Source organism: Ciona intestinalis, unplaced genomic scaffold (genome assembly GCF_000224145.3).
Source record: "Ciona intestinalis unplaced genomic scaffold, KH HT000114.2, whole genome shotgun sequence".
Classification (NCBI taxonomy): domain Eukaryota; kingdom Metazoa; phylum Chordata; class Ascidiacea; order Phlebobranchia; family Cionidae; genus Ciona; species Ciona intestinalis.
Window position 1 is genome coordinate 39816 of NW_004190436.2, and position 24894 is coordinate 64709.

General features: G+C 33.8%; 2 protein-coding genes across 2 annotated transcripts in view; both read left to right on the forward strand.

The window, feature by feature from the left end:
- The window catches only part of LOC100183316 (hydrocephalus-inducing protein homolog), a 77797-nt gene that overhangs the window by 23577 nt on the left and 29326 nt on the right, over nt 1-24894 (forward strand). The window contains exons 30-67 of the mRNA XM_026838775.1: nt 3489-3557; nt 3941-4066; nt 4465-4584; nt 4866-4943; nt 5347-5603; nt 6200-6324; nt 6704-6905; nt 7375-7558; nt 7930-8148; nt 8449-8681; nt 9154-9296; nt 9742-9863; nt 10161-10319; nt 10532-10645; nt 11360-11524; nt 12023-12175; nt 12498-12601; nt 12965-13241; nt 13732-13844; nt 14386-14644; nt 14948-15136; nt 15637-15797; nt 16122-16389; nt 16944-17168; nt 17555-17655; nt 17958-18087; nt 18577-18783; nt 19014-19268; nt 19685-19833; nt 20240-20376; nt 20849-20985; nt 21222-21413; nt 21883-22032; nt 22360-22599; nt 23213-23378; nt 23815-23912; nt 24199-24277; nt 24588-24734. Coding sequence (XP_026694576.1) covers nt 3489-3557; nt 3941-4066; nt 4465-4584; nt 4866-4943; nt 5347-5603; nt 6200-6324; nt 6704-6905; nt 7375-7558; nt 7930-8148; nt 8449-8681; nt 9154-9296; nt 9742-9863; nt 10161-10319; nt 10532-10645; nt 11360-11524; nt 12023-12175; nt 12498-12601; nt 12965-13241; nt 13732-13844; nt 14386-14644; nt 14948-15136; nt 15637-15797; nt 16122-16389; nt 16944-17168; nt 17555-17655; nt 17958-18087; nt 18577-18783; nt 19014-19268; nt 19685-19833; nt 20240-20376; nt 20849-20985; nt 21222-21413; nt 21883-22032; nt 22360-22599; nt 23213-23378; nt 23815-23912; nt 24199-24277; nt 24588-24734 — 6253 coding nt within the window. The remainder of the gene's footprint in view (nt 1-3488; nt 3558-3940; nt 4067-4464; nt 4585-4865; nt 4944-5346; nt 5604-6199; nt 6325-6703; nt 6906-7374; nt 7559-7929; nt 8149-8448; nt 8682-9153; nt 9297-9741; nt 9864-10160; nt 10320-10531; nt 10646-11359; nt 11525-12022; nt 12176-12497; nt 12602-12964; nt 13242-13731; nt 13845-14385; nt 14645-14947; nt 15137-15636; nt 15798-16121; nt 16390-16943; nt 17169-17554; nt 17656-17957; nt 18088-18576; nt 18784-19013; nt 19269-19684; nt 19834-20239; nt 20377-20848; nt 20986-21221; nt 21414-21882; nt 22033-22359; nt 22600-23212; nt 23379-23814; nt 23913-24198; nt 24278-24587; nt 24735-24894) is intronic.
- zf(c2h2)-20 (zinc finger protein) lies at nt 1183-2522 on the forward strand (the record flags this gene model as incomplete). Its single annotated transcript, NM_001078394.1, is given in 1 exon segment — nt 1183-2522. A coding segment is annotated over 1 exon segment (1100 nt), but the record flags the coding sequence as incomplete, so codon positions are not given.

Consider the following 24894-nt stretch of genomic DNA (forward strand, 5'->3'; position numbering starts at 1 on the left):
AAAGAAGACGGAAAAATTTTTCCGCTAGAGGCGGTAATTATTTAAAATTAAAAAATACGAAAAAACGAACAAAACAGCACTACAAAGTGTTAATAAGTGTAAAACAAATTAATTAAATAATAAAAATACCTTTCCAAATACATAAAACACTAGTAAGAACATATTTCCCACATTAGGTCGGTTATATACGCTCTTTCGTTGTGTTAACTGTCGTCGAGTCTGTGGTGTAGCGGTTTGCGTGCGGTCGTAAACTCTCTTTGTTTCATTTTTACCGGGTTCGAGTCCCGCACAATGGAATACTTTTTTTATCTTTTTTTTTCAAGTTTTTTTTTTGTTTGACGAGTTTGGGGTTAGGAGTGGGAGGTTAGGGGTTAGGGGTTAGGGGTTAGGGGTTTATATCTTATGTGTATAAACCGTGAAACTAACTGCTCCCCATAAAATAGAGAAACGAATTTGTCATCGCCTCCTAGCGGAAAATTTTTTCCGTCTTCTCTGTATAGCTCCATGTGTAATCTTTTAGCTGGTACTGGTAATCACATTCACTGATTAGTAATTTTTGGCCCCTAGGCCTCCCTGATACTCACTGTGTATTTTTTTGGCAAAAATATTGGTTATTTGTGTCGAAAATTGACTTTAAAATGAAGGAAACACAGGTGTTGTTACAATAGCTTTATGTTACGTATAATACTGTATCACTACCATATAAGCTTGCAATTCAGACCATTTTTTTGTTATAATAAGTGACTAAAAATGATAGCAAAGGTGCACAGCCTTAATATAAAAAAAAAAAACAGAAACAAATTTTCTCTACGCATTAAGGTGCATATCTAACAGATAACCATGACACAACAAAGTACTTTGTTTTTAACTAAAGCTAGGTAAAAAGTATTTGGGGAATATGGCATAAGAATCTTACTTTTGTTTAATTCATGAGACGTATCACAATACCATGGTAACCAAAATATTTGACTATGGTGTCAAATTAAACATGATAAAAAAATAAACAGCAAACTCTATACAGTGGTAAGCAAGTTGAAAGATTAATTGCAAATATCACTTTACTGCTTTTCTCAGTAGTTAATGGGGTTTGGTTACCATGCCATACCTTAATTTTGGTCTGCTAACAATGTTTTTAAAGTCGTAATATGTACCCTATTATATATTTACTTATTACTTCTTTAGCATTGAAAGAAACAAGAACCCTACTTACTAAAACTGGTGAAGATTTAACAAGCAAATTTGGGGAATCTTTTCAAGAGTCTAGGGATGCCTTGGAAACATCTGTTGAAGATGATAAAAATTTAAACAGCATTGATCCGACAACGACATCTGTAACGCATAATCTTGAAGGCATGAACAATAATGAACATAGAAATGATGTAATTATAAAAGAAGAGGTACCACAATCGTTTAGTCAAATTCAACAGCTGCTAAGTAGTTTCACTTATCAGCAAAACAGTTTTAAACAGACTTTGAAGGAATACCAATGCACAGTTTGTGAAAGCCGGCTATCCTCCTCAAGAAATCTGAAACGACACATGACAATTCACTCCGATGAGAAGCCTCATACTTGCCATCAATGTGGTAAAGCATTTGCACGGACCGAGTATCTTTCTGCACATAGAGCAACTCATATGAAGGAGAAAATGTTCAAATGTTTGCTGTGTGACAAATCTTATACACAGTCTGGAACTCTAGCTGCTCATATGAATCTCCATGACAGAAACAATCCTTACAAATGCACTGTTTGTGATAAAGACTTCACAAGACCATCTGATGTTGTGCGACACATGCCTATTCATTGGAACAGGGGATGCTATGAGTGTGAAGCTTGTGGAGATGTCTTTTCTCGCTCTTCAGGTCTAAAGTTTCATATGTTAATGCACGATCCTAGTAACCCTTTAACTTGTATGTTATGTAAGAGCTCCTTTTTTGACGGGGAAAAATTTAAAGATCATACAAAACAACATGTACAACGTAGGCCTTACAAATGCTCAACATGTCGGATGGCTTTTTCAAAGAAGGAAAGTTTAGAAAAGCATGAGCCTGTACACACTGGTGACTCCAGCATGATTTCTCATAATTGTCCAACTTGCAACAAAGCTTGTGCCTTTTCTTCTGACTTGATACGGCATATGAGGGTACACACCAAAGAAAAACCATATTCTTGTCAAGTTTGCAATAAAACGTTCACAAGAGCTCATTCTAGGAATGTTCACATTCAAAATATGCACTGTAATAAAAACGTGGATAATAATAGCTTGAATGCAATGAATGTTTGATTTGTTTGTCTATTTATTATTATTTGAATGTTATTATTTGAATGTTCCATTATTTATATTGTGCTACGTCAACACCAGAATGGTGTTTATGCAAATTTGTGTTTTAAAATATTTTGGGTTTAACTCTTTTGTATATACTGTAAGTTGCCATAACGGAATATTTAGGTTCTTTTATTTTTGTGTTTTAGAGTTTTTGTATGTGTGATCTTATATGGATAAAACCAAAATACAGTAAATTTAATGCTGTATAAGAATTATTGCTTGGTCAGAAAGATTCAGGGTCTTAGTAGGACAATTTGACTTGCTTAGGTATATGCTTCCACGTTCTTACATTGCATGGTCTGCTAAATTGAAAGAGCTTACTTACGATCACTTAAAACTGACGCGGCGTTATCTAATTGCTTTGCCATGTCTGTGGTAATTATACTACCGAATGATTGACAGTGGGTATGAGGTAGGTCGCGATTGCCGATTACAGGATTGTTAAGTCATAGAAGTATCAATTAATTATCGTTGCAGTATAAGCAATGCCTTCCTAAAATGCAGAAAAAAAGCCGACGTGCTTCCTTGTTCCTGTGAAATTCCCTTGACGTTTTTGATTTGCGAGTGTAAGTCTTTGTCCATTTTGTCTCCACTACAAATGAAGTAAACAACAAATTGTATTCAAACCTTAACAAAATAATTGTCACGATGAATATAGTTTGATCATAGACAACTTATATTGGTTTGATCATAGTTTAATAATACAACTTCTTTATTAAACTATGGTTTGATCCAACTTTGGTTTGATCAATACCCTATTACGTGTTTTGGTGGAACATTGATACCCGCGAAGGTAACTATAACTTACCACAAGGGGCGCCAGCAGGAAGACATGGGTTGTCATGGAGACGTGGTTAAACTCAGTTTGTTTTTGATTTTTTTCGACGGCACTGTTGTTAATATATAAAAGAACAATATATCTAGTTGCTGAGAACGTTACTAAAATTAAATTTGCCTTTTTTTATTTATCTTTGAGTTAACTTTTATCTTTATAATATTTTAGCTTGTGTGATTAATTCTTCAGTAGCATACGCGATTGAATTTTCAAGCACAGTGGTTAAACAAGGACACAAAATGCCAAGTCCTGCGAAACCAGGGCTTGGTGCCACTGGGTTTATGGTGACCAAGAACATCAGTCAACTCAGTGATGAAATATTTAATAAGTTTGAGAGCAAAGTCACAGCTCCCAGGAACCCAAAACTAATTAGAACAACAGAGTTACCAAAGCAAAGGGTGAGAATTTATGTATCAAGCGGGTTGTTTGGGGCTTACCCTCTTTAAATTTTAAAAATTTGTCATAATTTGGCTAATTTAGAAAAAAATCTAAGATTTAAATTTGTTATAATTTGGCTGATTTGGAAAAAAATCTATACATTGATAATCATCCCTTGGCATATTAATGCCTTACTAAATAACAAGAAAACATTAGCTCAAAAATATATGACTTAATGTATGTTGAGATAGACCAGCCCATTTGACTTATGGGTAATGTATAAACCAATAAAGCCTAAGTTAAATCCTAAAGAATATGTTGCTTATACACCACAGTAACCTAGTGGAAAATGAAAAGTAAACATAAAACTTTATTCCACATTTTAATTAATTCAACAATGTAGATGACACCTTCAATGTACATGAGAGAAATGAACATGAATACCGAACAAAAACTTGCTGACACTCATGAGATGAGACTGCCTCGTGTGGTAGCATTACTTGACATGTCTGAAACAACCCATCAGAAGGTAAATTGATTTTATCAAATATTAACCACAAATAAATTAATTTAATCTAATCTTAATTTGAACCACCCAGTTTAACTAATTGGATTTTGGTGAACTGCTAAAATGTTATATACCTATAATATGCCCATTATTTTCAATTACATTTAAAAAAAAGTTTTTAAAAATTTAATATGTGTTCACTCTATGCTAGCTTTAACAGTCTTTTTATTATTTCGGCCCTTCGCCACTTTAACTGCTTTTTAGTACTTTCCATACATACATATGAATTTGTTGTTTATTTCAGCGGTAGTAATTTTATTGTTATTTTTTTTATTGTTTTAATTAGTATCATATTTCTTAATGTATTCCTAAAAACATTAAATTTTAAGTAATGTTATAACTTTAGTTTTAAATCCCAGGTTTCTTATGTTGATATTGAGGAAGCGATGTTTCAACCATTTCCATCTGAAATTTATTTTCAAAATTTTGAACCTTTTCAAACTTATGAGGTTCCCTTGCTTGTCAGGAATAATGACAAAGTAAGTTAGAGTTCAGCTACAACATTATGTAACAAATTTTTCCACTCGTATGTGTTTTTCAAAACATATGTGTTTTTGCACCCACCACTTATTACAAAAAACTTTTTTCATTTACTGTTCATTTGTTTGATTGGTAAATATGAGTTTATTTTATGTAATACCTGGATAACGTTCATATACCCCAAGGGCTTTCACTGTACTAGAAGTATGCCAAGTAGTAGTATTAAAAATAATTTAATATTGATGTTGGTTTATTTGAAAAATGAAATATTTTCCTAAAGGTTCCACGACTGGTAAAAGTTGTTCAGAATGATTCACCTTACTTTAAAATCATCAGCCCTGATGATGTCAGCCATAAGGTAAAATATAATTTAATGTTAAAGGAAAGCTACAGAGTATTGTCCTCCATAACTGAGTGATACCCAGTTTGAAGCTCACAAATGATAGTCTGATACCGATTCTGATATGTGCATGCATCTTTTGACAACTTTTTTTAGCAATTTGCATCTTTTGACAACTTACTTTTTAGCAATTTCTCCAACCCAGTTGTCCATTATGGGTTGTCTAAATTGTCGGGCATACAGAAAAACAATTACTCACAAAGTTGCACACAAGTTACATGGTAACTAGTAAGCAAGCACTATCGTTCTTTTGTTCTTTGCGAGAATATATATTTAACTTTCATGTTTTTCCACATGAAATATAATAGAACAGATCGCTGAAATTCATGTTTCTAAATAAAGCGTCCTATATGTTTTTAAGGTTGCTCCTGGCATGGCCTCCATCTTTAAAATCCAATTCACGCCTGAGATGAAAAAAGATTACCATCATGAGTTGATATGCATGACTGAGCGCGAGAAATTTATTGTACCCGTCTTTGGGATCGGAGCACGTGCGATTCTTGACTTTCCAGATGAAGTTAATTTTGGAGTGTGCCCAGTCAAGCATAACACACAGAAAGTTCTCTTTGTGCGAAATATAGGAAATAAAGAAGCAAAATGTTCATTTTTAGTTGATCCGTAAGTAGATTTAATAGTGTTTTTATTTTTTGTTTTGCACTTATGCCTGTACCTGTACTGTTGTTTCTAACCCTACTTTGTTGGTGTCTATAAAAGAAGAAAAATGTTAAAATTTATTCAAATACAAATTGCAATAACTCAAAAAAGAAACAGATTTTAAACAAAATAGTCTAGTTAGGCTGCAGCAGAAAAATATACATTATTTTATTTACCAATTTTACAGCAATCTATCTAAAGCAAACAAAACCATGAGTCAGAGGTATGTTTATGTCCCATCTCTAATAAATCTGACTACTGATTACGAAACCTTGGTATATATTACATAGGTGTAGTTGTGTTACTGTGTAGAACAGTAGAAACGATTTTAAAATCTGTTTTATAACACTTTGCAAGCTACAACATTTTCTGTTAATATCCTGCCCTGGTTTGAAAACTGGTACTAGTGTTTTATAATAGTTTTCATGAATTTTAAATGTTTTCCAATATTATTAAAAAAATTACAATATTTTCCAATATTATTGATAATTTTGCAATGTTTTTTAATATTTTTGCCAATTTTGCAATGTTTCTAATATTTTTAATAATTTTCCCAACAGACCGTTCTCAGTGTCAACTTCATCAGGATTGCTGGCAGTTGGTGACAGCATGCAGGTAACTGTGGAGTTTAAAGCAATGAAGGTTGGAGACCATCAAAAGGATTTGATCATAAGATACAACACAGGTTAATTTATTTCTGTTACAATACATAATATGTCTTTTAGTTATAAAATTGGGAATAGTTTTCATTTTATGACCTAAACTAAATATATCATATATAAGAGCCTTATAATAACATCTGTATGTCTTTGAGCAAGATACTTCACATTAATTACTCTAACTCAGTGGTCACTAATGGCTAGTCGAAGTTGTCAGTCATACATAAAAAAGTAAAATAAATAGGTAACCTCTAAAAAATAATCGCCCATAAAGTTACATATGTGAATGTGGTAACTTGTAAGCGGGCCTGAAGTGTATGAAACAAAAACCCAATAAGTTAGATTTATTCACTTATTTAACCTTTTATGTAAAGTGAACTTCTCTTTCTCACACTTTCTTTTCAGGTGAAGATGTCCATGTAGCTTTGTATGGGGCATCAGCAGACAGCAATGTGAGACTTGATAAGAATTCACTACGAATCGACAACACATTTATATTTATGGCCAACCAACGAACTGTGACCATCCACAACCGAAGTAATGTCCTCGTACATTATAAATGGTCACCATTCCCCACTCTGGAAGATGAAGAAATGCAAAAACAAAAGTAAACAGAATAATTCATTTGTTTTTGTGCTCCTTTTCATTTACTTCTTTTTTATCGTTAACCACTTTGTGTCAGCTCAGTATTATCCAATAATACATTCATCAAATTTTTTGGATATGCAGCTGTGTTAACTCAATAGCAAACAAGTAAGCTTGAAAATATTGTTAATTTCTGTCGCAGTTGTAACTAGGTCCATAATAAATATTTTAAGAACTGGTCTTCTGGCAATGGACTGACATGCATTTTTTAATCCATCGTTTTATTTGCCATGCAGTGGAATGTTACCAAAAAAGGAGTTTAAAAAAATAGATTTTGCATAATTGTCTAAACTCCAAACCCTTTTTGATAAAACACCAACAATTTTTTTGTATAGCTAAAATAATTTTGAAAAAGCCAAAAAGATTATTTAGCTTGGTGTCTATGTTTTTATCAAAGTTATGAAAATAAACATAATCATCACATTTTCCAGATTTTGCTCCGAACTCACTGAGGAAGAAAACCAGGAGCAGGACAGATTCTTGGAGGAATGCATCGTTGATCCAACACTGAGAGATCGTCTTGCCATCCTCACGAGGACTTTTGATAACAGGAGGAACATCGTCAAAGATGACCCGCTTCTTTTCAATGATGATGTCTTCAAACTTTATCCTCTGGTGAGTTAAAAAGACATTTTCTATTCTTGTAAAACAGCAGTTCTATTACATTTATTTCTCATCTTTAAGGTTCATTTGTTTTAAACATTACGAAAGTTCCATTTGACTGCATTTTCTTTTAAATTGGTATTAACTTGATGTACAATTACTTATTGACAGCATAATACTATAACTGTGAAGTGTCGTTTCTGATACAACAGTAGGCGTATAAGTATGACTGTGGTAGGATCCAGCATTGAATCTAGTACCCACTTGGTAAAACTTTGAAGCTAGCTTGCTGACCACTGTGATTTGTGTCTGTTAATTTGGCTCAACTAGATTTAAATTTGCCATTAAATGCATTGAATATTGTGGTTCATTTATTTCTCTAGGAAGGAGACATCTGGCCCAACTCAACTGCAGAAGCCACCATTGTTTTCAAACCAACTGCAGCAAAAACTTACCAGCAAACAATCTTCTGTGATATAACTGGTCGTGAAACCAGACTCCCATTAAAAGTTAAAGGTTGTGGCATGGGACCAAAGCTACATTTATCATTTGATGTTATTGATATTGGAAATGTATTTGCAAGTTCATCACACACATATGAGGTAATTGTAAATTTTGCATGCTTTATTTATGGGGAATATAAACACCTATCAGGTTGAAATAAATTTAGAATGCTCAACACTTATTTTATAATTTGTGATCAAAAATGTGCTTTCATCATAAACCACATTAGAAATCAGAATAATCTAGAATCAATGTTCACAATTATTATAATTGGGTAAATACTTCAATTGTATGTAACAGCATAACAAAGCTGGCACAAGGTGTATGAACACCAGTGTTTTAACGACTGTCGTTTGCTGGCCACTCGAGGATTAAGTATGTTACATTCATGTATTCAGGCGATACTGGTGAACAAAGGGGATATTGACGCTATTTTCAACTTGGTACCTGAGCGAGAATCTTCTGTTTCACGCTTCAGCGAGTTTCGTTTCGAGCCCGTTGAAGGAATAGTGCTCCCTAGTGGTCACCAAGCGTTGGAGTTTACGTTTAGGTCCGAACGCCTCGGTTCTTTCCAACAAGATTTCTCCTTCAGTGTTGATGGCTCACCTGACCAAATCAAACTTACTGTTAAGTGAGTCAAACACTATTGTATGTATACATGCTAAGGGGAAACTAAAGTCAAATTTTATAATTGGTTTACAGATAGTCCTACTGACGATAACTTGAAAACGGTACTTTTAAACAAAACAATTGTAGGTCTACACTCAGCTCACGAATGACAATTTGTACACCAGTTTTTCCAGATCCACTTTAAAGTGCTTTTTATAGTTGCAACATAAAACACTCTATTATCGCTACACTGTCAAACACATTCGATTTGCCAGTTTTGTTTTTCAGAAAATTGCATACCTCTTCGTAACTAATACATTGGCTGCTAAATAATATATAATGATTGCACTGCCAAAACCATTTTAAAAGTACTGAATGATAATGCCTTGTTTATTAACAAAAAAAATGAAAAAAAAACATGGCATTGTGCAGATGGTAGTTTAACCAATTGGGGTGTTGAAGTTATCGAGTGTTAAACATTTTCATATTTGCAGAGGAAATGTGATTGGACCAACTTTTCACTTTGATGTTCCCAGACTTCGGTTTGGAACAGTTTCTTATGGCTTCAACCATACAAAGATCTGTACATTGGTCAACACTTCTCTCGTTCCAATGACCTTTGTGTTAAGAATACCAGGTAAATTTAAAGTTAAAACAACTACTTCAATTTTCCATTGCTCTGTATGGTTAATGTGTACCAGTAAAATCACCGACTTATAAATGCTAATTTAAATTATATATATCTTCTAATAATGACATAGGCTTCATAAGGCCGCTTACATATGAGAGATTGTCACCTATTTATTCTTTTATAATCTGGCTAGGTACAACACTGAAATTTATTTTTACACACTTCTGCTTACTTACAAGTTTCCTTGTGTGTGTAACTTTGTGGATAACTGTTTTTATGTATGTCTGGTAATTGGAAACCTAGTAGTGACTACTTGGTTTGAAAAATTGCTGTAATGTCTCTTAAACACATTTCTACAGTCTACATTGAGTTTACATAGTTGGTAACTTAAAATCGTGGAAGCGTTAATAAGTTACATTCATTCATTTGTTTATGTCTGTATTTCAACCAGGCGATGGCAAAGGTGAGCCAAGCATCTCAAGCTTAAGTTGTTTAGAAGACAACTTGTTTAATGAAATCGGTGCTTCGGCAAAAATTAACTCCCCACGAGAGTTCGATATTACACCTGTTCAGGTAAAAACACCAATGTTAAAGCTTATAGATTTTTAATTGGGTAAGAGTGTTTTAGCCACTGCTAATTTGTTGCTAATTTTGTTTTCGCTATTGTGCAGTTTTCTAATCTTTGCTAATGTAAAGAGACCTATTTTATTCCATATGAGTGAGGTTCTTTTGAGTCTCTAAGATTTAGGCCAAATTTGATCATTACCCATGATACTTGAAAGTCATGTTATGTAAAAATCTTGATGATAAACAACTGTCTAAATATATCTGAACTTCAGTTTTTAACTTTTAATCTTCCCATTAATTTAGGGAACCATTCGCCCTCAAAGTGAAGCTCGTATTCAAGTTACTTTATGTTCAAATACATTGAAAAGATACGATTGTCAACTTGTTGTCGATGTTAAAGGGGTTGGGAAGGAAATTTTATCTCTTCCTATTTCTGCAAAAAGTGTGGTGCCAAATATACAGGTATGATACTGATTGTTATGTGCTAGGCCAAATTATAGTTACATTGTTATCTGGTTTATATCATTATAAAAAACTATTAAAGACTGTGGTGCAACAGATACAGGTGTAATACTGTTTTTCTCTACTAGGCCAAATAATATTTACATTAGTATTATTACTTGAATATCCTTTTTTATCATATGTGGGAAAATAATTTACTTTGTTTATTCCAGGTACTTACACCACACCTGGATTTTGGTCGTTGTTTTATCAACCATCCTTACCAATTAAAAGCAAAACTTGTCAACGATACCGACCTTGCTGCTAAATACGATCTCGTTCCTCAGGTAAATGTATGAATGAATGAAATTTATTTCGTCTCTTCGGTCACGATAACGAAGAACAAGAGAGTTGACAAAAAGCGAAAAGACGGGTAGTAACGATAAAACAACAGTTGATAAAACACGCTTGTTGATAAAAAAGAAAGAAATAATGTTTTGGATAAAAGGCGTGACCGTTACACCCAACAGACGATACAATGTCAAAATTAAATAAATAACATTTAATTAAACATATTAAAGTTCTAATTGGAAGAAAAGTGTGCGTAAGGACACAACCCGTACAATGGAGGGAGTCGGCCTTATGTAGATACACTTTCTATGTTTTTTGACTGTTGGATTAAATTTCAAATAGGTTAGGCTGAGCCCAAGTAAGGTATTTTACTACGTAGATAAATTTTATGTTTCCAAATATTTGTTCCTGTTCACGTGTGTTTTGTTTTATACACCTATCCGATATTTTACTTACGCTTTTTTTGGTTTGACTGACAATTTGGATAACCTTTAAGAAGCCACTGGGTTGGAGCAATAAATATTATGTGTTTTATTTAAAGACATGTTCAAAAATGTTGTGGTATCAATCCTCAAACCTGGTTACTGATTATAAGGCCAGTCATTATATCATTGCATCAGTTTATTTAAAAAATAAAACGCATAACATTTTTTAATTTAAAAAAATTATTTTTTGAAATTTTAACTTTTTAGCATAAAATTTTATTCCAGGTTCGTGAAGAATTGACTACAGTGGTTTATGGGAGCTCAGCAACTAAAGGATTAATTGAACCTCATTCAGAAGTTAATGTTCCAATCCTCATTCAAGCTCAAGATGTTGATGACCAAGAAGTCACTGCTTATTTCTCAATATTTGGAAGTCCCGAACCACCTCTAGTATGTTTTTTAAATATTTTTTATTTTATGTGGGTGAGGTCATACATTGTGACATGCCATGAGAATTTTAGGCTAATTTGGTCTCATTAACCCCGCACCCAGATTGCTACAGCCCAAGAGTTATAATTTGGCAATGTCTGTTAATTGTCTTGCCCAAGAACAAGTACGCCATTAATAACCTTTGGTTACGATGCAATTGCCAAAACACAGGATTCCGATGCAGGATATTTTTTAAATGCCGCAAGAAAAATATATATATATATTATATTTTGTATTAAATCAGAGTTAAATTTTTATAGACTGTTTTAAATCTATGTCTTCGATAAATGATATATTTAGTTATACCCCATTTATGGTAGTTTATAAAAGGTTAGGAATTAAATATTTCAGTAACTTTTCCCTCCGTTGTTTTACATGATTTAATGTAAATGTATAACTGTTTGAAATAGATAGTTTAATATGTTTCCACTTAAGACTTACATATAATCCACATTACAGCCACTTCTAATAAGTTGTATTGGAGAAGGGCCTGTGGTTCACATAACACCTGAATCCATGAATTGGGGACAAACAGAAGTTCTTACTCCTTCTGTTAAAACTGTTGAACTTTCAAATGAATCCCTTATACCTGCCGACTTTATTGCACAAATGGTAAATATGTTTCAGTTTTGACTTATTTATTTAACTGCAATTATTGGTGTCTTTGTTTTGAAAAACAATGTATTTTTAGACGAATTAGGCCAGAGTTGACTCATTACCACCAGATAACTTTTAAATCTTTTTATTCAAATTTGAATATTTTTACATGTGCATGTTCGAACATGTTTCATATACCAAATATTATACAGCATACTAACTTAAACTTATAATTTTGTTGGGGAAATTTTTCTTATACTTTCATATGCAATTGCCAATATACTAATTTTATAACTAAACGACTCCAGTCAGTCCTAACCTATTATATTTTATACAGATGCGATCCGACTCAATTTGGAAAGTGGAACCAGAGCAAGGGACAGTTCCTCCTGAGTCTGTGCTTATTGTCAGTGTTACGGCTATGTTGGATGATTGTATACGGTAAGTTACCTTTGTAGATATGATTCTATAGTATGTGGGTCGAGTCGTGGGGGGCCATGGGACCTGAGATTTAAGCCACAGTTGGTCGATTCACCTGACACATAAGGAGCTACAATACTAGTAACCAGTGGGTTGAAGCAATGTCTGTTTGGTGTTTTGCCCAAAGACATTTTTTTGGTTTCTTGGAGAAACACATTTGCATATAAATACCAAACGACGAATCCGGTATCCTTTGGGTATGACGCAAGCGCCCAACCACTGAGCTGAATCACCAGACTGAAATTGCATATAATTATATTTGGTCATGCACCTGCTACTTTAAAAGTTCTTTTCTACAATTCTACATCAAATTATAATCTCCAGGTTCACTGACAAGTTGACAGTGACAGTTATTAAAGGCCCAACAGTTACAATTCCTGTCCACGCATATGGGCATGGCACCACCATTGTCGCTGAACCACCTCTCACACCAGCTGTAAGCCTTGGACCTCACTTTGCCAAATCGAAATGCATTCGAAGATTCAGATTGACCAACAGAGGTCGTAGACATCAAGCATTAACATGGTCCACTGATGGGTTTGTAAAACCAAAATCGAAACGAGAGAATCATGCGGCGAATGCAAAAGACATGAAGTACAGGGTGAGAAAAATTGGTAGATGTAGTTTTAATTCATGGGTTGTGTTTCATAATGTATGATTTTTCCAATCTTGCTTGTTTCCTTGCCTACATGACCATAATCTTAGTTATATAAATTGCTGTGATCTTAAAAACCTATAACAAGTCCTATAATGGTTTGTATAAGTTATATAGAAACAAAATGAAACAATGTTGATTTACAAAGCATTTAAATATAGTGCTTTAGGTTCAGATGGTCCTTTTTAGATTTAGGATTTTTCATTTTTTTTATTCTTTTTTTATTGTCAAATTTGGTAGAAAATAAACAAATATTTACAGAATAGTATAACAGTATCCTTACGAATTTAAAAAAGCAAAATTGAATGCTAAAAATACGATTAGGAAATATGGGGTATTATGTGCTAACAGTATCCGTCTTACCCCACAATACTTTATATTCTCAAATATTTAACAATTATGGAAAAAAGCTAAATTGTTGTTTATTGTTACACAGACAATGGCTGCCCCTCCTCCCCCACCAGAACCTGTGTTCCAACTTCGTCCAACAAGATTAGCATTGGAACCTGGACAAAGTGCTATGGTTACATTGGAAGGATATTGTGATGTGTAAGTTATGTTTGTAACTTACTCTATCCTTGCATGGTTGGAAAATGACAGTCGTTATAACACGGGTGTTCTATGCTTCATACACTCCGTGCCACCTTACAAGTTACCGCATATGATGCTGTTGAATTGCGTAATCTAAACTTGTTGTACAATTTATTTATAAAAAATATCTGAAAGTATTAGTAAATTTATGTTGCTGCTATTTTGCTACAGGCATAATGTGTTTTTAAAACTGAGCTTTTTTTAAAATGCTCAAAAATGTCATAGTTTTTACTAAGATCGTTTTTGAAAATTTTGTTTGCCATGAATATATCATGTATTTTTCTGCCGGAAAATCAGTATATGTATAGTATCATAGCCTTGATTTTAATTACCCATACCAAAAATGCAAAATATTTAAAAACCTAACTTAAAGATTCACATTTAATTACAGTTACTTCATATTTAATAAATCTTAAAAATACGTTTAATGACGCAAAAAATGCCAAACAGCTTAACCTTTGGTTAAAGTATGTTTATTTAAAACTCAACACATTCACAGGCCACGACAAGTATGTGAGACACTTCTATGCCACGCCATCATAGGAAAAGCAAACGGCAAGGAACGAATAATCCGCTCAGCCATCCGTGCAGACTTTATCTCTCCTGTTCTGGAATTATCCAAAGATAAAATTGAGTTTCGGGTTGACAAACGACCTGATGATGTCACAGCATTGACCCCAAAAACCAGAACCTTCGTGGCAAGAAATATTTCATCGCTTCCATTGACTTGTGTTCTGCATGTGGAGTATCCATTCCAGGTAAATGTTTTTAAACTGCTAGTTCATTTATTTGTGTCTTAATCTTTGCTATCGTTTTTAAAGAGATAACTTAAAATATGCGATGTCTTGAAAAGGGGGTTACTGTTAAAAGGTGTGGCTATTGTGTTTTTATGAATGAACTTATACAGCAAGGCACAACCGGGGACTTAAGATTTAGACCAAAGTTGTTTTATTGATCCAATACCTAGTGTTTATTGGGTTTATATAGATTAGGCTACTTGGTTCACTGAATTAGTCAACGTTTTTCCCTTATTAAAACTAAAGAGCTATTCTTTTGTTCAGATATTGGATTTCTATGGCAGCCCACAATCACAGCTTGAAATAAATCTTGCAATCAGCCAAGAACTTGAAATCACAGTGAGGTTCGATCCTGCCTTTAAGGATGATCTTGTATCAAGGGTGGCGGAAGGAGAAGTCAAGATTTCTTACAAAGAACATCCACATATGGATTCAGTTAAACTCAAAGGAGAGGTAAGGTTGTCAGAAAATACTGGATACTGTGCTTATACTATTACCATTGTATAAGGTAGTCTTTGGGCTGGACACAATAGCAATTGTTTTGACTCAGTGGTTATTAACTGGTTATCCAAATTGTCAATCACACAGAAAAAAACTCCCACAAAGCTAGTAAGGAGGTAACTTGTAAAAAGCGAGTATAAAAATGAATAAACTACATTTATTCATGGCAAATATTTGGAGGCCTTCCTGTATTAGCAATTTTAAAGTGCTTGTAATACAGAAGGCTAGTGAACAAGCTTTCAATACAAAATATCATGCAAAAAACTCCTTCTATTCTGTGTGGGTGAGGTCCAGCAGCGTGACATGTAATGTAACCTAAGATTTAAGCCAAAGTTGGCCCATTACCTCAACACCTAGGGTGCTACGACCTATTTGGGACCACTGGGTTGGGCATTGAACCCAGTGTCCTTCAGTTACTATAAAATCGCCTAAACACAACATCAACTTTCCAGGTGAATTTCCCCAACCTTGATTTTGATAAATCAACCATTGACTTTGGATGTATATTGAATGACACTGAAGTAGCAAGATATGTAGATATAACAAACACAAGCCCGCTACCCGTGGCTTACAGATGGTCCTTTGTTGTCACTGAGGGAGAGCAAAATATACGGTGGGTGTTCATTATAATATTAATGGATTTTTTTTATTTTAAATACTTTGTAACATATTTATAATGTAAAAAAATGCAAACAAGTTCTGGTAGTTTTTAAATTTTTATAACATTACCTGATACTATGATTAAAGCTGGTCCCTGGACATTGATGTTAAATGTACTGCCTAAGCCCCAAGGACCCACTGCCACTATTGGTAGTAGCGCTAAACATCACACTCATAATCCCTGGCCTAAAAGTAGACATGCGAACCACTGTGCCACGGCACTGGCTCTGCTTCTAATTTCCCAATTGTTTTTTCATATCCTGAGCTTTTCTATTAGATACATTGGAGAAATAGCGAAACCTGCTGAACCTGAACCTCAAGTTAAGATTGAGGAACCTTTGCCTGAAGTTGTTGCTTTGGATGAACCAATTGTTGAACATGATGGTGTGTCTGGTGTCAAGTCATCTGTGGAAAAGCTACCCACTTCCCTCACTACTGGTCATGAGGAGCCAGCATTGAGCAAGAGCATTGAAGAGAATAAAAATGGGGAAAATGAGGAGAGTGAGATAAAAGTGGGAGAGAGTGCTGATCATGATGCAAGTCAGGTAAATTTAATCATATGGTTTGTATGTGTTTTAAAAATTAAAGTTTATTTTAAAAGTGACATTTCGTATGGGAATTTTTTTTAAATTTATTTATATGATGTTTTATTAAAATTTTCAGTTTCAGCCAGAAACAACATAAAAATGTTATGATGTATTTAAACAATTTTTAAAACATCTGAATCTTTTGATACTTGCTACTGTGGATGTTTAAACCCAAGTAAAACCAAGTTTAATAAAATACTGAACCACAGTCAGTCACAGCGAACCTGTTCTAAATTTCTAAAACGCTAAAATGGTAATATACTAAACTTATATAATTACAACATAAATAACTTGGGGTGGCAGGGTTTGCAGACTATTTGAAAAAAATTCTATACTGTAGTAATCAGGAAAACTATTAACCAATAAGTTAGATTTGTTTCCAAGAATGCGTCTTACTATCACTGCCTGCCCTGCATTCATAAATTTGGCTTTTTTGACTTTTCCTATATAGAATAATATTAACTAAATTTACCATCCAAAATTTAACATGAACTTCATCATGTTGATCTTAGGAGGAGAATATTGATCTTCCTCCGAGCACGGAGTGGAGCAAGGAGGAGCTTGCACAGCATGATGAGGTCATCCAGCAAGCTCTGGAAGAAGAAAGAAGAAGAACAGCGAGCAGGATATCCTCAAGGAGTCAACCCTCGCATCCCTTCAATACAAGAGCAGCTGATCTTCCATTGTTACCATGGTTACAACCCGGTGCAAGTCATGTTCCTAATGGAGTGGAAGAGGTGGGAGGTTTATAAAATAATGTTTATGTGGGAAAACATTATAGTAGGTTGGGGTAAGATTGTTTATGTTTTTGAAGTGGTTCTATAGTACGTTGGGGAAAGGGGGTTTAAGTTTTCAATAGAATGTTATAGTAGGTTAGAGCAAGATAGTTTCTGTTTTTAAAGTAATATATAGTAGGTTGGGGTTAGCTGTTTCATTTTTGTTTCTTTTATATCGTCTTATTTGGTGGTAAACGTAGTATTCATAGAATGTAAAAGCGTTGTTAATTGTTAAAAACATTGAAACATGGTATGACAATGATAACAATTGTGGCCAATATATGTGATGTTAAGTTTGTATTAAAACTCACGAAATTTCCAGCTTATTCATTAAAGTCATATTCCAGGTGTTTGATATCCTTCCATTATATGGAACACTTGAACCTGGTGAAACACAGCGCGTTACATTCACCTATTATGGCCATGCTGATGTTAGTTGTAATGCAAGGTTTGTAATGTTTTGGAACAAAATATAAGAGTATGGTCTAATGGTGAGGCATGCCAATGGATCCAAGATGTATGCTAAAGTTGCTCCATTACCCTAATGTTAATTTAATTATAGATAAAATTGTAAAATATCAATTAAGTATTTTTTGTTATATCTGATATAAGTAAGGGGTTGGTCTATTAATTCAATTCAAGATTGAGTTGTAAAATATTAAATTAGCATTTTGTCATATAATATGTTAATTGTAAAGTTGTAAAATACCAAAAAAGTTTCTTTGTCATATGTTTATGAATCAACCACAGAGCTGTATGTGAGGTGCAGGGAGGTCCAAAATATGACGTGAAACTTGAAGGGGAAGCTTCACTTATTGAATATAAATTCGACCGAGCAGATGTTGACTTNTGGGAAAACTGTAAGTTGCAAAACCTTGAAGTTTTACTCTAAAATTTACAATGTATTTGTGTTAAACATGCAAATATATAAAGGAAAGTTTTATATGATGCTTATTCTAATTTTATTCAGATGGCATGGTTGTAGACTTCACACACCATGAGCACACTAAAAGTTACTCAAATAGCAAATAAAATATTCTTATATTATACACCTTGTTACAACATTTGGTTTATAGTGTTTAGGGACAGTAAGTAAATAAAATTACCACACATTTTTAACTCTTTTAAATGTGCTAAACCTTCTGTTCATTAAACTCTGATATACCTTATTGGTCTTTATACATTTTCCTGGATATTAAATTAATCGAAAAATTATACTAAACACTAAGCTATACCTGAAAAATAATACCGAAAAATTACACCAGAAAAATTATAGTAAAGACAAAATTTTAGCTGAAAAATCAGACTGAAGCTTATCAAACCAAACACTTTTAGGATATTTACCATAAAACTGTTTCCTTTTCAACAGATGTTTGACCAAGTTGCAGTTGGGGAACTGAGATTGGAAAACACAGGAAGAGTTGGTTTTAACTTTGTTGGCTTGGCTGGACTTGGTAGATCAGGTCCATCCCCAGGGGTTCCAGTGCTTAAACCATCCTCTGGTCATGTTCCTGCATTCAGTGATACAACACTGCCACGTGCTTTACTTACCAGGGATTCCAGAGCATGTTCACAAGTCAATTTGAGGTGAATATTTATATAACATGTTTTTTAAAATGTGAATATAACTATATATATACATTGCTTGAAGCCAGTGGGGTGTAGCACCCTGGGTGTGAGGTATTGAGCCAATTCTGGCCTAAATCTCAAGTCTCATGGTGTACCTTGTTGTAAGCTCTCATCCACATTAAAATGGAACATTACAACATTATTTTCATCAAATAATTTCAAAATATTTTCACTCAGATTCAAGTTGCTCACTTTGAGCCCGCCATAATTAATGTTCTTGGTGAAGGAGTTTTCCCCCGTCTCGCCCTTGACTTGCCCCGATTTATTCCCGAAGACGAGCGTTACGCTTCATTGGTCAAAGAAGCCAAGGAAAATCTCGAACACGAGACAAACAAACAACCACCAGGGTCGCTACAGAGCAGATTATCTACACCAAGAAAGATAGCGAAAGAAAACGAGTTCGATCAAAATAACCAGTTCAATTCAACTGAGGTGATTTGAAATTAAATATTGAGTTTGTGAGTTTAGATTCTAGTTTAAACCATATTCCAATGTAAAAATGTTAGTTCATTTTATAAAGTATAACTTTTTTTGCTGTTACAAATATATGATGGAAACTGATTATGGCATCATACATATAAATTTACTATTATAAATTCTGTTATAATATTATTTTTCCCTAACAGTTGATTTTCTGTAAGTCTCTATTAGCTAATTACCCCTTGGCAAGCTTACATATTGGGCCAATGAGTTAGGGCTAAGCATGCCTTTTAATCAAATACTGTGTCTAGTCACCAGAAAACTAATAAAAACTGGTGATTGGACGCAGTATTTGGATAATAGACAAGCTTAGCCGTCAGCCGTAACTCTCTAGCCCAAAAGCAGCGTATGACTTAAACTGATCCCAGGATCTTCCATCTGATCTTGATATCCACATGGAGGTTGAACGACTCCTCCTCCGTGAGTTTGCATCCGAGAACCAACATTTCCTCGCTCCAGGAAGCGTCCCTGATCCATCCAGTGGCGGAAAAAGCAAAAAGAAAAAGAAATTTCCAAGGTTAGATTGTGGTTAAAAATGTTCATAGCTCAAGTGTAATATACTAATGTTGTTACCAAGTATAATTGAAATATTGATATCATAGCGAAAAACATAGACATACTAACATAGATTTAAATATACGATGTCTTGACAATGCTGCTTTTAATAAAAACTGTTATATTTTAAAGCTAGACACTTAAATAATCACCTTATAGTCCAAAGGAAATGTTAGGCTTTAAAAATAAAAAATCCTTTCAAACAAATTTCCCACAAAGTTACTTATGTGGCAACTAGTAAGTGGGAAGGAGGTGTATAAAACAGAACACCCATGTTATAATAACTGTCATTGCCACGCACCATAGATAAGATTCATTTATTCATTCACATTCAATCAAGTATGGTAAACAAATTATAAAATTTACAGAGTACGTCTGACCGATTATTTACTTGATTTTGGATACGTTGTCCTTGGTAACGTAAGGTCACATATCGTCAGGGCAACCAACACTTCACATTTCCCAATCTCGTTCTCTGCTGATCGAAGCAGTGTTTCCCATTCAGGTTTGTTTTATGTATGCAACACTAAAAGATAGGTCACGTGGTAAACACTAAAAAAATGGTTAGCTTGGTAAACACTAAAAAAATTGGTTAGCTTGGTAAACACTGAAAAATGGTTTACTTTGTTTAAATGGCAGGGTGCCAAATGAAGTTTTTCAGTGAGTACTGTATTTTGTATCATTAGACAAAACAAACAGAAATTGCTCTAAACTAGTGATCGCTTATGGATGTTTAAATTTTCTGTCCAAAATACAATTTCTTGATAGGTCAGATATGTGGTAACTCATAGGGGTTTTAATGTGTATCGATATCAAGCATTGAAATCCAATATTCTTTGGTTATGGTGCAAGCATCTGACCCTTAAGCTGCTGCACTGAAAACAAATTTTCTCGGGATAAATAAGTAACTTTCTTCAAATATCATTATTAAGCCATTATGTCATATTGTAAATACAACCACTAATTTACTTTAACAGGCTTCAGTGTTGAGTTGGATCGTGTGAAACAACTTCCTGGAGCTCCAGATCATGAAACAGTTGATTTTAAAGTGACCTTTGACCCAAGAGGAGCCAATATTGGAATTGGACCAATCGAAGCTGTGATACCTGTCAATGTAAGCTCACTTTTTATTCATAGCGTGTTTTAACAACTGTTGTTTTGTTTATGTAAGCATTGTGTTAAATTAAATTTATAAGCATTTTTTTTTTGAAATACTTGTTTGATGGACCGTACTTTCGAATGTCCCTGAAAATTTAAAGATTTTTTAAAAATGTGACTGGTTTTAAACAACATGACTTGAGCAGATGAAAATCTAAAAAATGAACTCTTTAATGTTCTTTTTTATAACAGATACTTGGTGGTCCACAAATATGCATGCGGCTACGAGCTCATGTTGCTGTGCCTGATCTCTCTGTTAGCAACGATGTTGTGGATTTTGAAGATGTTCAATGTGGCCAATGTAAAGTCGTTACTGTGCAACTACATAACGAGCAACATGTGAGATGTGAATGGACATCAATCAACTCAGACAGAAGGGACAATGTAAGAAATAACTCAGAACATTTTGTAAGTTTAAGGTCCTGTGGTTGGCCGGTTGTATCAAAACCAAAAAATGCTGGGTTTGATGTTTGATATTGATAAGGATTGGTTTTTGTGTTCTTGGACAAGACAATTGACAAACATTGCTCAAACCTAGTTGTCATAAATTGGTTCTAGCACCCTGGGTATTAATTTAAAGTAGCAATAGCAAGAGAATAGTATTACTGTTTATTACTAGTTTTTTCATGTAAACTGTTTAATGTGTCTAGATTACTATTATTTGTCAACTAATGATTAATATTTATTTAATAATAATCTCTCTCTAAAGTAAACAAAGTGGCAAAAACGTGTTACTCACATAAAAATTGATTGGGAATCCAGTTTAACAGAATGTGTATTTTAGTTGCCTTTGAATCAAATATACAAAGTATTTTTTCTAAAACCATTTAAATTTAGCTATAAATCTTTTTAGATTGACAAGCATGTTCCAATGCATTTGAGACGTAAACTACGTAAGGAAAACAAACCAAAACCAAACCACTTCGAAATGATGCCGTCCCATGGGTTTCTTGCACCTGGTCAAAGAATGAATGTCCAGATCAAGTTCATGCCAACAGAAGAGGTTAATTCAAATATTTCTTCATTAAATTTAAATTAGACCCAAGCACTCATCATTTTTTTATTATGTAATGTTTACATAATTTTTAATAAAGAAAACCTTTCTTATGCAAAGTCATGTCATATTTCCGGCCCTTTTACTATTTGGGTGTTATATTCAAGTTCTGTTTGTTTTCTATTTAACTTTTAGTGTTTTATAAAAAATGTCATTTTACTGTTTTTTTTTTTGTTTGATTCTTGTATTCTTACCCCCATATTGATGAGACAAACACAAGTTGTACTTAAAATATGTTAATATTTTTGTGTTTATTTAAATTTTTCCATTTCTTAGCGGCACTACTCTCAAAGATTGCTCATCCACATCACCCAGGGGACTTCTCGGGTCTCCATTAGTGTCCGAGGTTCGGGGCTCGAACCCCAGCTTGACTTTGAACCCAACCTTGTTGAGTTTGGCCCCATATTACCCCATGGTGTGGGTGATGAAGTAGACGTGGTGGTTCGAAATCCAACCCCGTTTTCAGTTGAACTTTATTCACTCGACTTTGACAAGCAATACTTACATGAGGAAAAAGTAAAACAAAATAAATTACATTTTAACTTATTATACCATATATATATATATATATATACTACTATATATATATATATATATATATATATATATACTGTTGCTGTCAGGCTATGGTACACTTGTTTTGAATAACAGTTCTTATTATACTTTAGTAGGTATATAAGTAAAATAGTGTGTTGAACAAGTTATGAGGGGCTAATATGCTGTGTGCACCTGTGTCTGCTTACAACTTACGACATTTGCATTTTTTGAATAGGAATACTTTTTATTTGGGTATTGGGTATGTGACTTTTTATCATTCTGTACGGCTAATGATTTGGATAACCCATTGTTGATTAATATTTTGAAGCCATGACCGTTATGTGACTTGACGTAAGACACACATGCCCCCACTAAGTTAGCAGCGTTCAGTCTTGAACCTTGTAACTACTGTTTATGTGGCTTCAACCACTATGCCATGATCCCAGTAACATAGCTTAGTACAAATTTTGATAGAGAAAGCACAAAATATTTTTTTAACAAAACCATCTTCTTATCTTATCCTTATGCTGCAAAAGCTACTATATTAATTATTTTGCACATAATACTAAACAAATATAAACCCCTTTTCCAGATCCTTCGTATGATGAAGGGATACGATGAACACAGCAATCTTCTTCTTCCTCCAAGAAGATGCGGGGAGGATTTACCTCCAGAGCTTCTCGGTTTCTACCAGGAGCAAGAGGAGAAAATTGAAGCAGCAAAAATCAAATCAGAAACAGAGGTTTCAAAAACAGAAGGTTAGTTTATGTTTTGTGCCAACACCAAACAGTTAATAATGCCAAACTTTTAAAAATGCAGGGGGGGCTAGAATAGTTGGACTTGTATTTCCATTTCGTGCTAAAACTAACTTATTGGATCCTAGTGTTTATTCATTAATTTAGTGACATTTCCAGGGTAGTTTTTTGCCCACTTTGTTGTATCGCATATGTGTGTTAATACTCAGACCCTTTATATATGTTGCCACACACATAACTGTTATCTAGCAGCGTTTTTTAAACTATAGTTCATGTACCACTTATAGTTATCTTTCACATTGTATTTATTTTTGCACAGTTTGGAATAATTTTAATTTACTCTAGCTTACAATAACAAATCCGCAGCAAATAAATCATCGAATAAAAAAAATTGACACTGTGCAATAATTTTGTAAATGTAAAAGTTTTTTTTTCACAGGCGATGAAACTGAAGATGACACAGCAGATGTTGATGTAGCTCCATCTAGTGTTGGTGTTCCAGCTGATGAGTCAGCAATAATTAAGGAAGAGACCCAGGTTTGTTGACATAAAGTAAAATGCACTTGGAAATGCTAACAACGGTTTTGCCCAAAATGCTTAATTACTCTGTTATTAATGAGAATGGAAGGAATGTATGGTATGCAAAATATATTTTTTTGTCTAGATCAGAGCTAGATTTACTGAATTTATCACTAATTAGCTACTGTTTAGAACAATGTGCAATTGTACAATTAAGAGTATGGTTAAAATATTATTTTACCCAAAAAGGACATCAGTTCAACTTTGTATAAATACTAAAAAACATTGTTAAACCCAACCACAGGATGAAATGGATTCTCCTCGTTCAAGTCAGAAGAAATGGGATGAGGAAGATGGCACCAAAGATGTGGACACAGAGAAAGGTTTGTGGAGGATGGTGTATATTTTTTTCTTTTAATTAAGTATAAATAGGTTTTTAACTGTAAGCATGTTTGAATAACTGTTGTTGTCAATATATACTGTCTTTTAGTTTTAAATATGTTTTATTCATTGCTACTTCAATCTTTGTGACAAATAAAGGTACTATATAATTATGTTTATGATTAAATATGTAACCTTATGTTCTATTTTTGGTCTTGTGCTAATACATTAAAACAGAAATAAAATATATAAAAAAAACAAAAACGGAAAAACGCTCCTGGCCACAATTAAAAAAAATATTGTTTTCTGTAGGAAGTATGGTTGGGGTTGGTGACCTTGAAATAACCCCGGTGTCGGCTGCCATTGCTCGCCATCTTGGTATTGACCTTTCACCTGAAGGTCGTGCAGCTCGTAACAGGCGTGGTATCGCTGTTATTGTACATGGACCCCCCACATCAGGTCAGTATATGGATTGATAAATGCCTTTTCTATAATCTCATATACTGTCTTCTTCCATTTACGTGTCAGGTCTTATAGCACCTATGAGACCTTAGATCAGCGGTTCCCAAACTAGGGTGCGCAGACCAATAGCTGTTTTCAGCGGGTTTCCATATTTGAT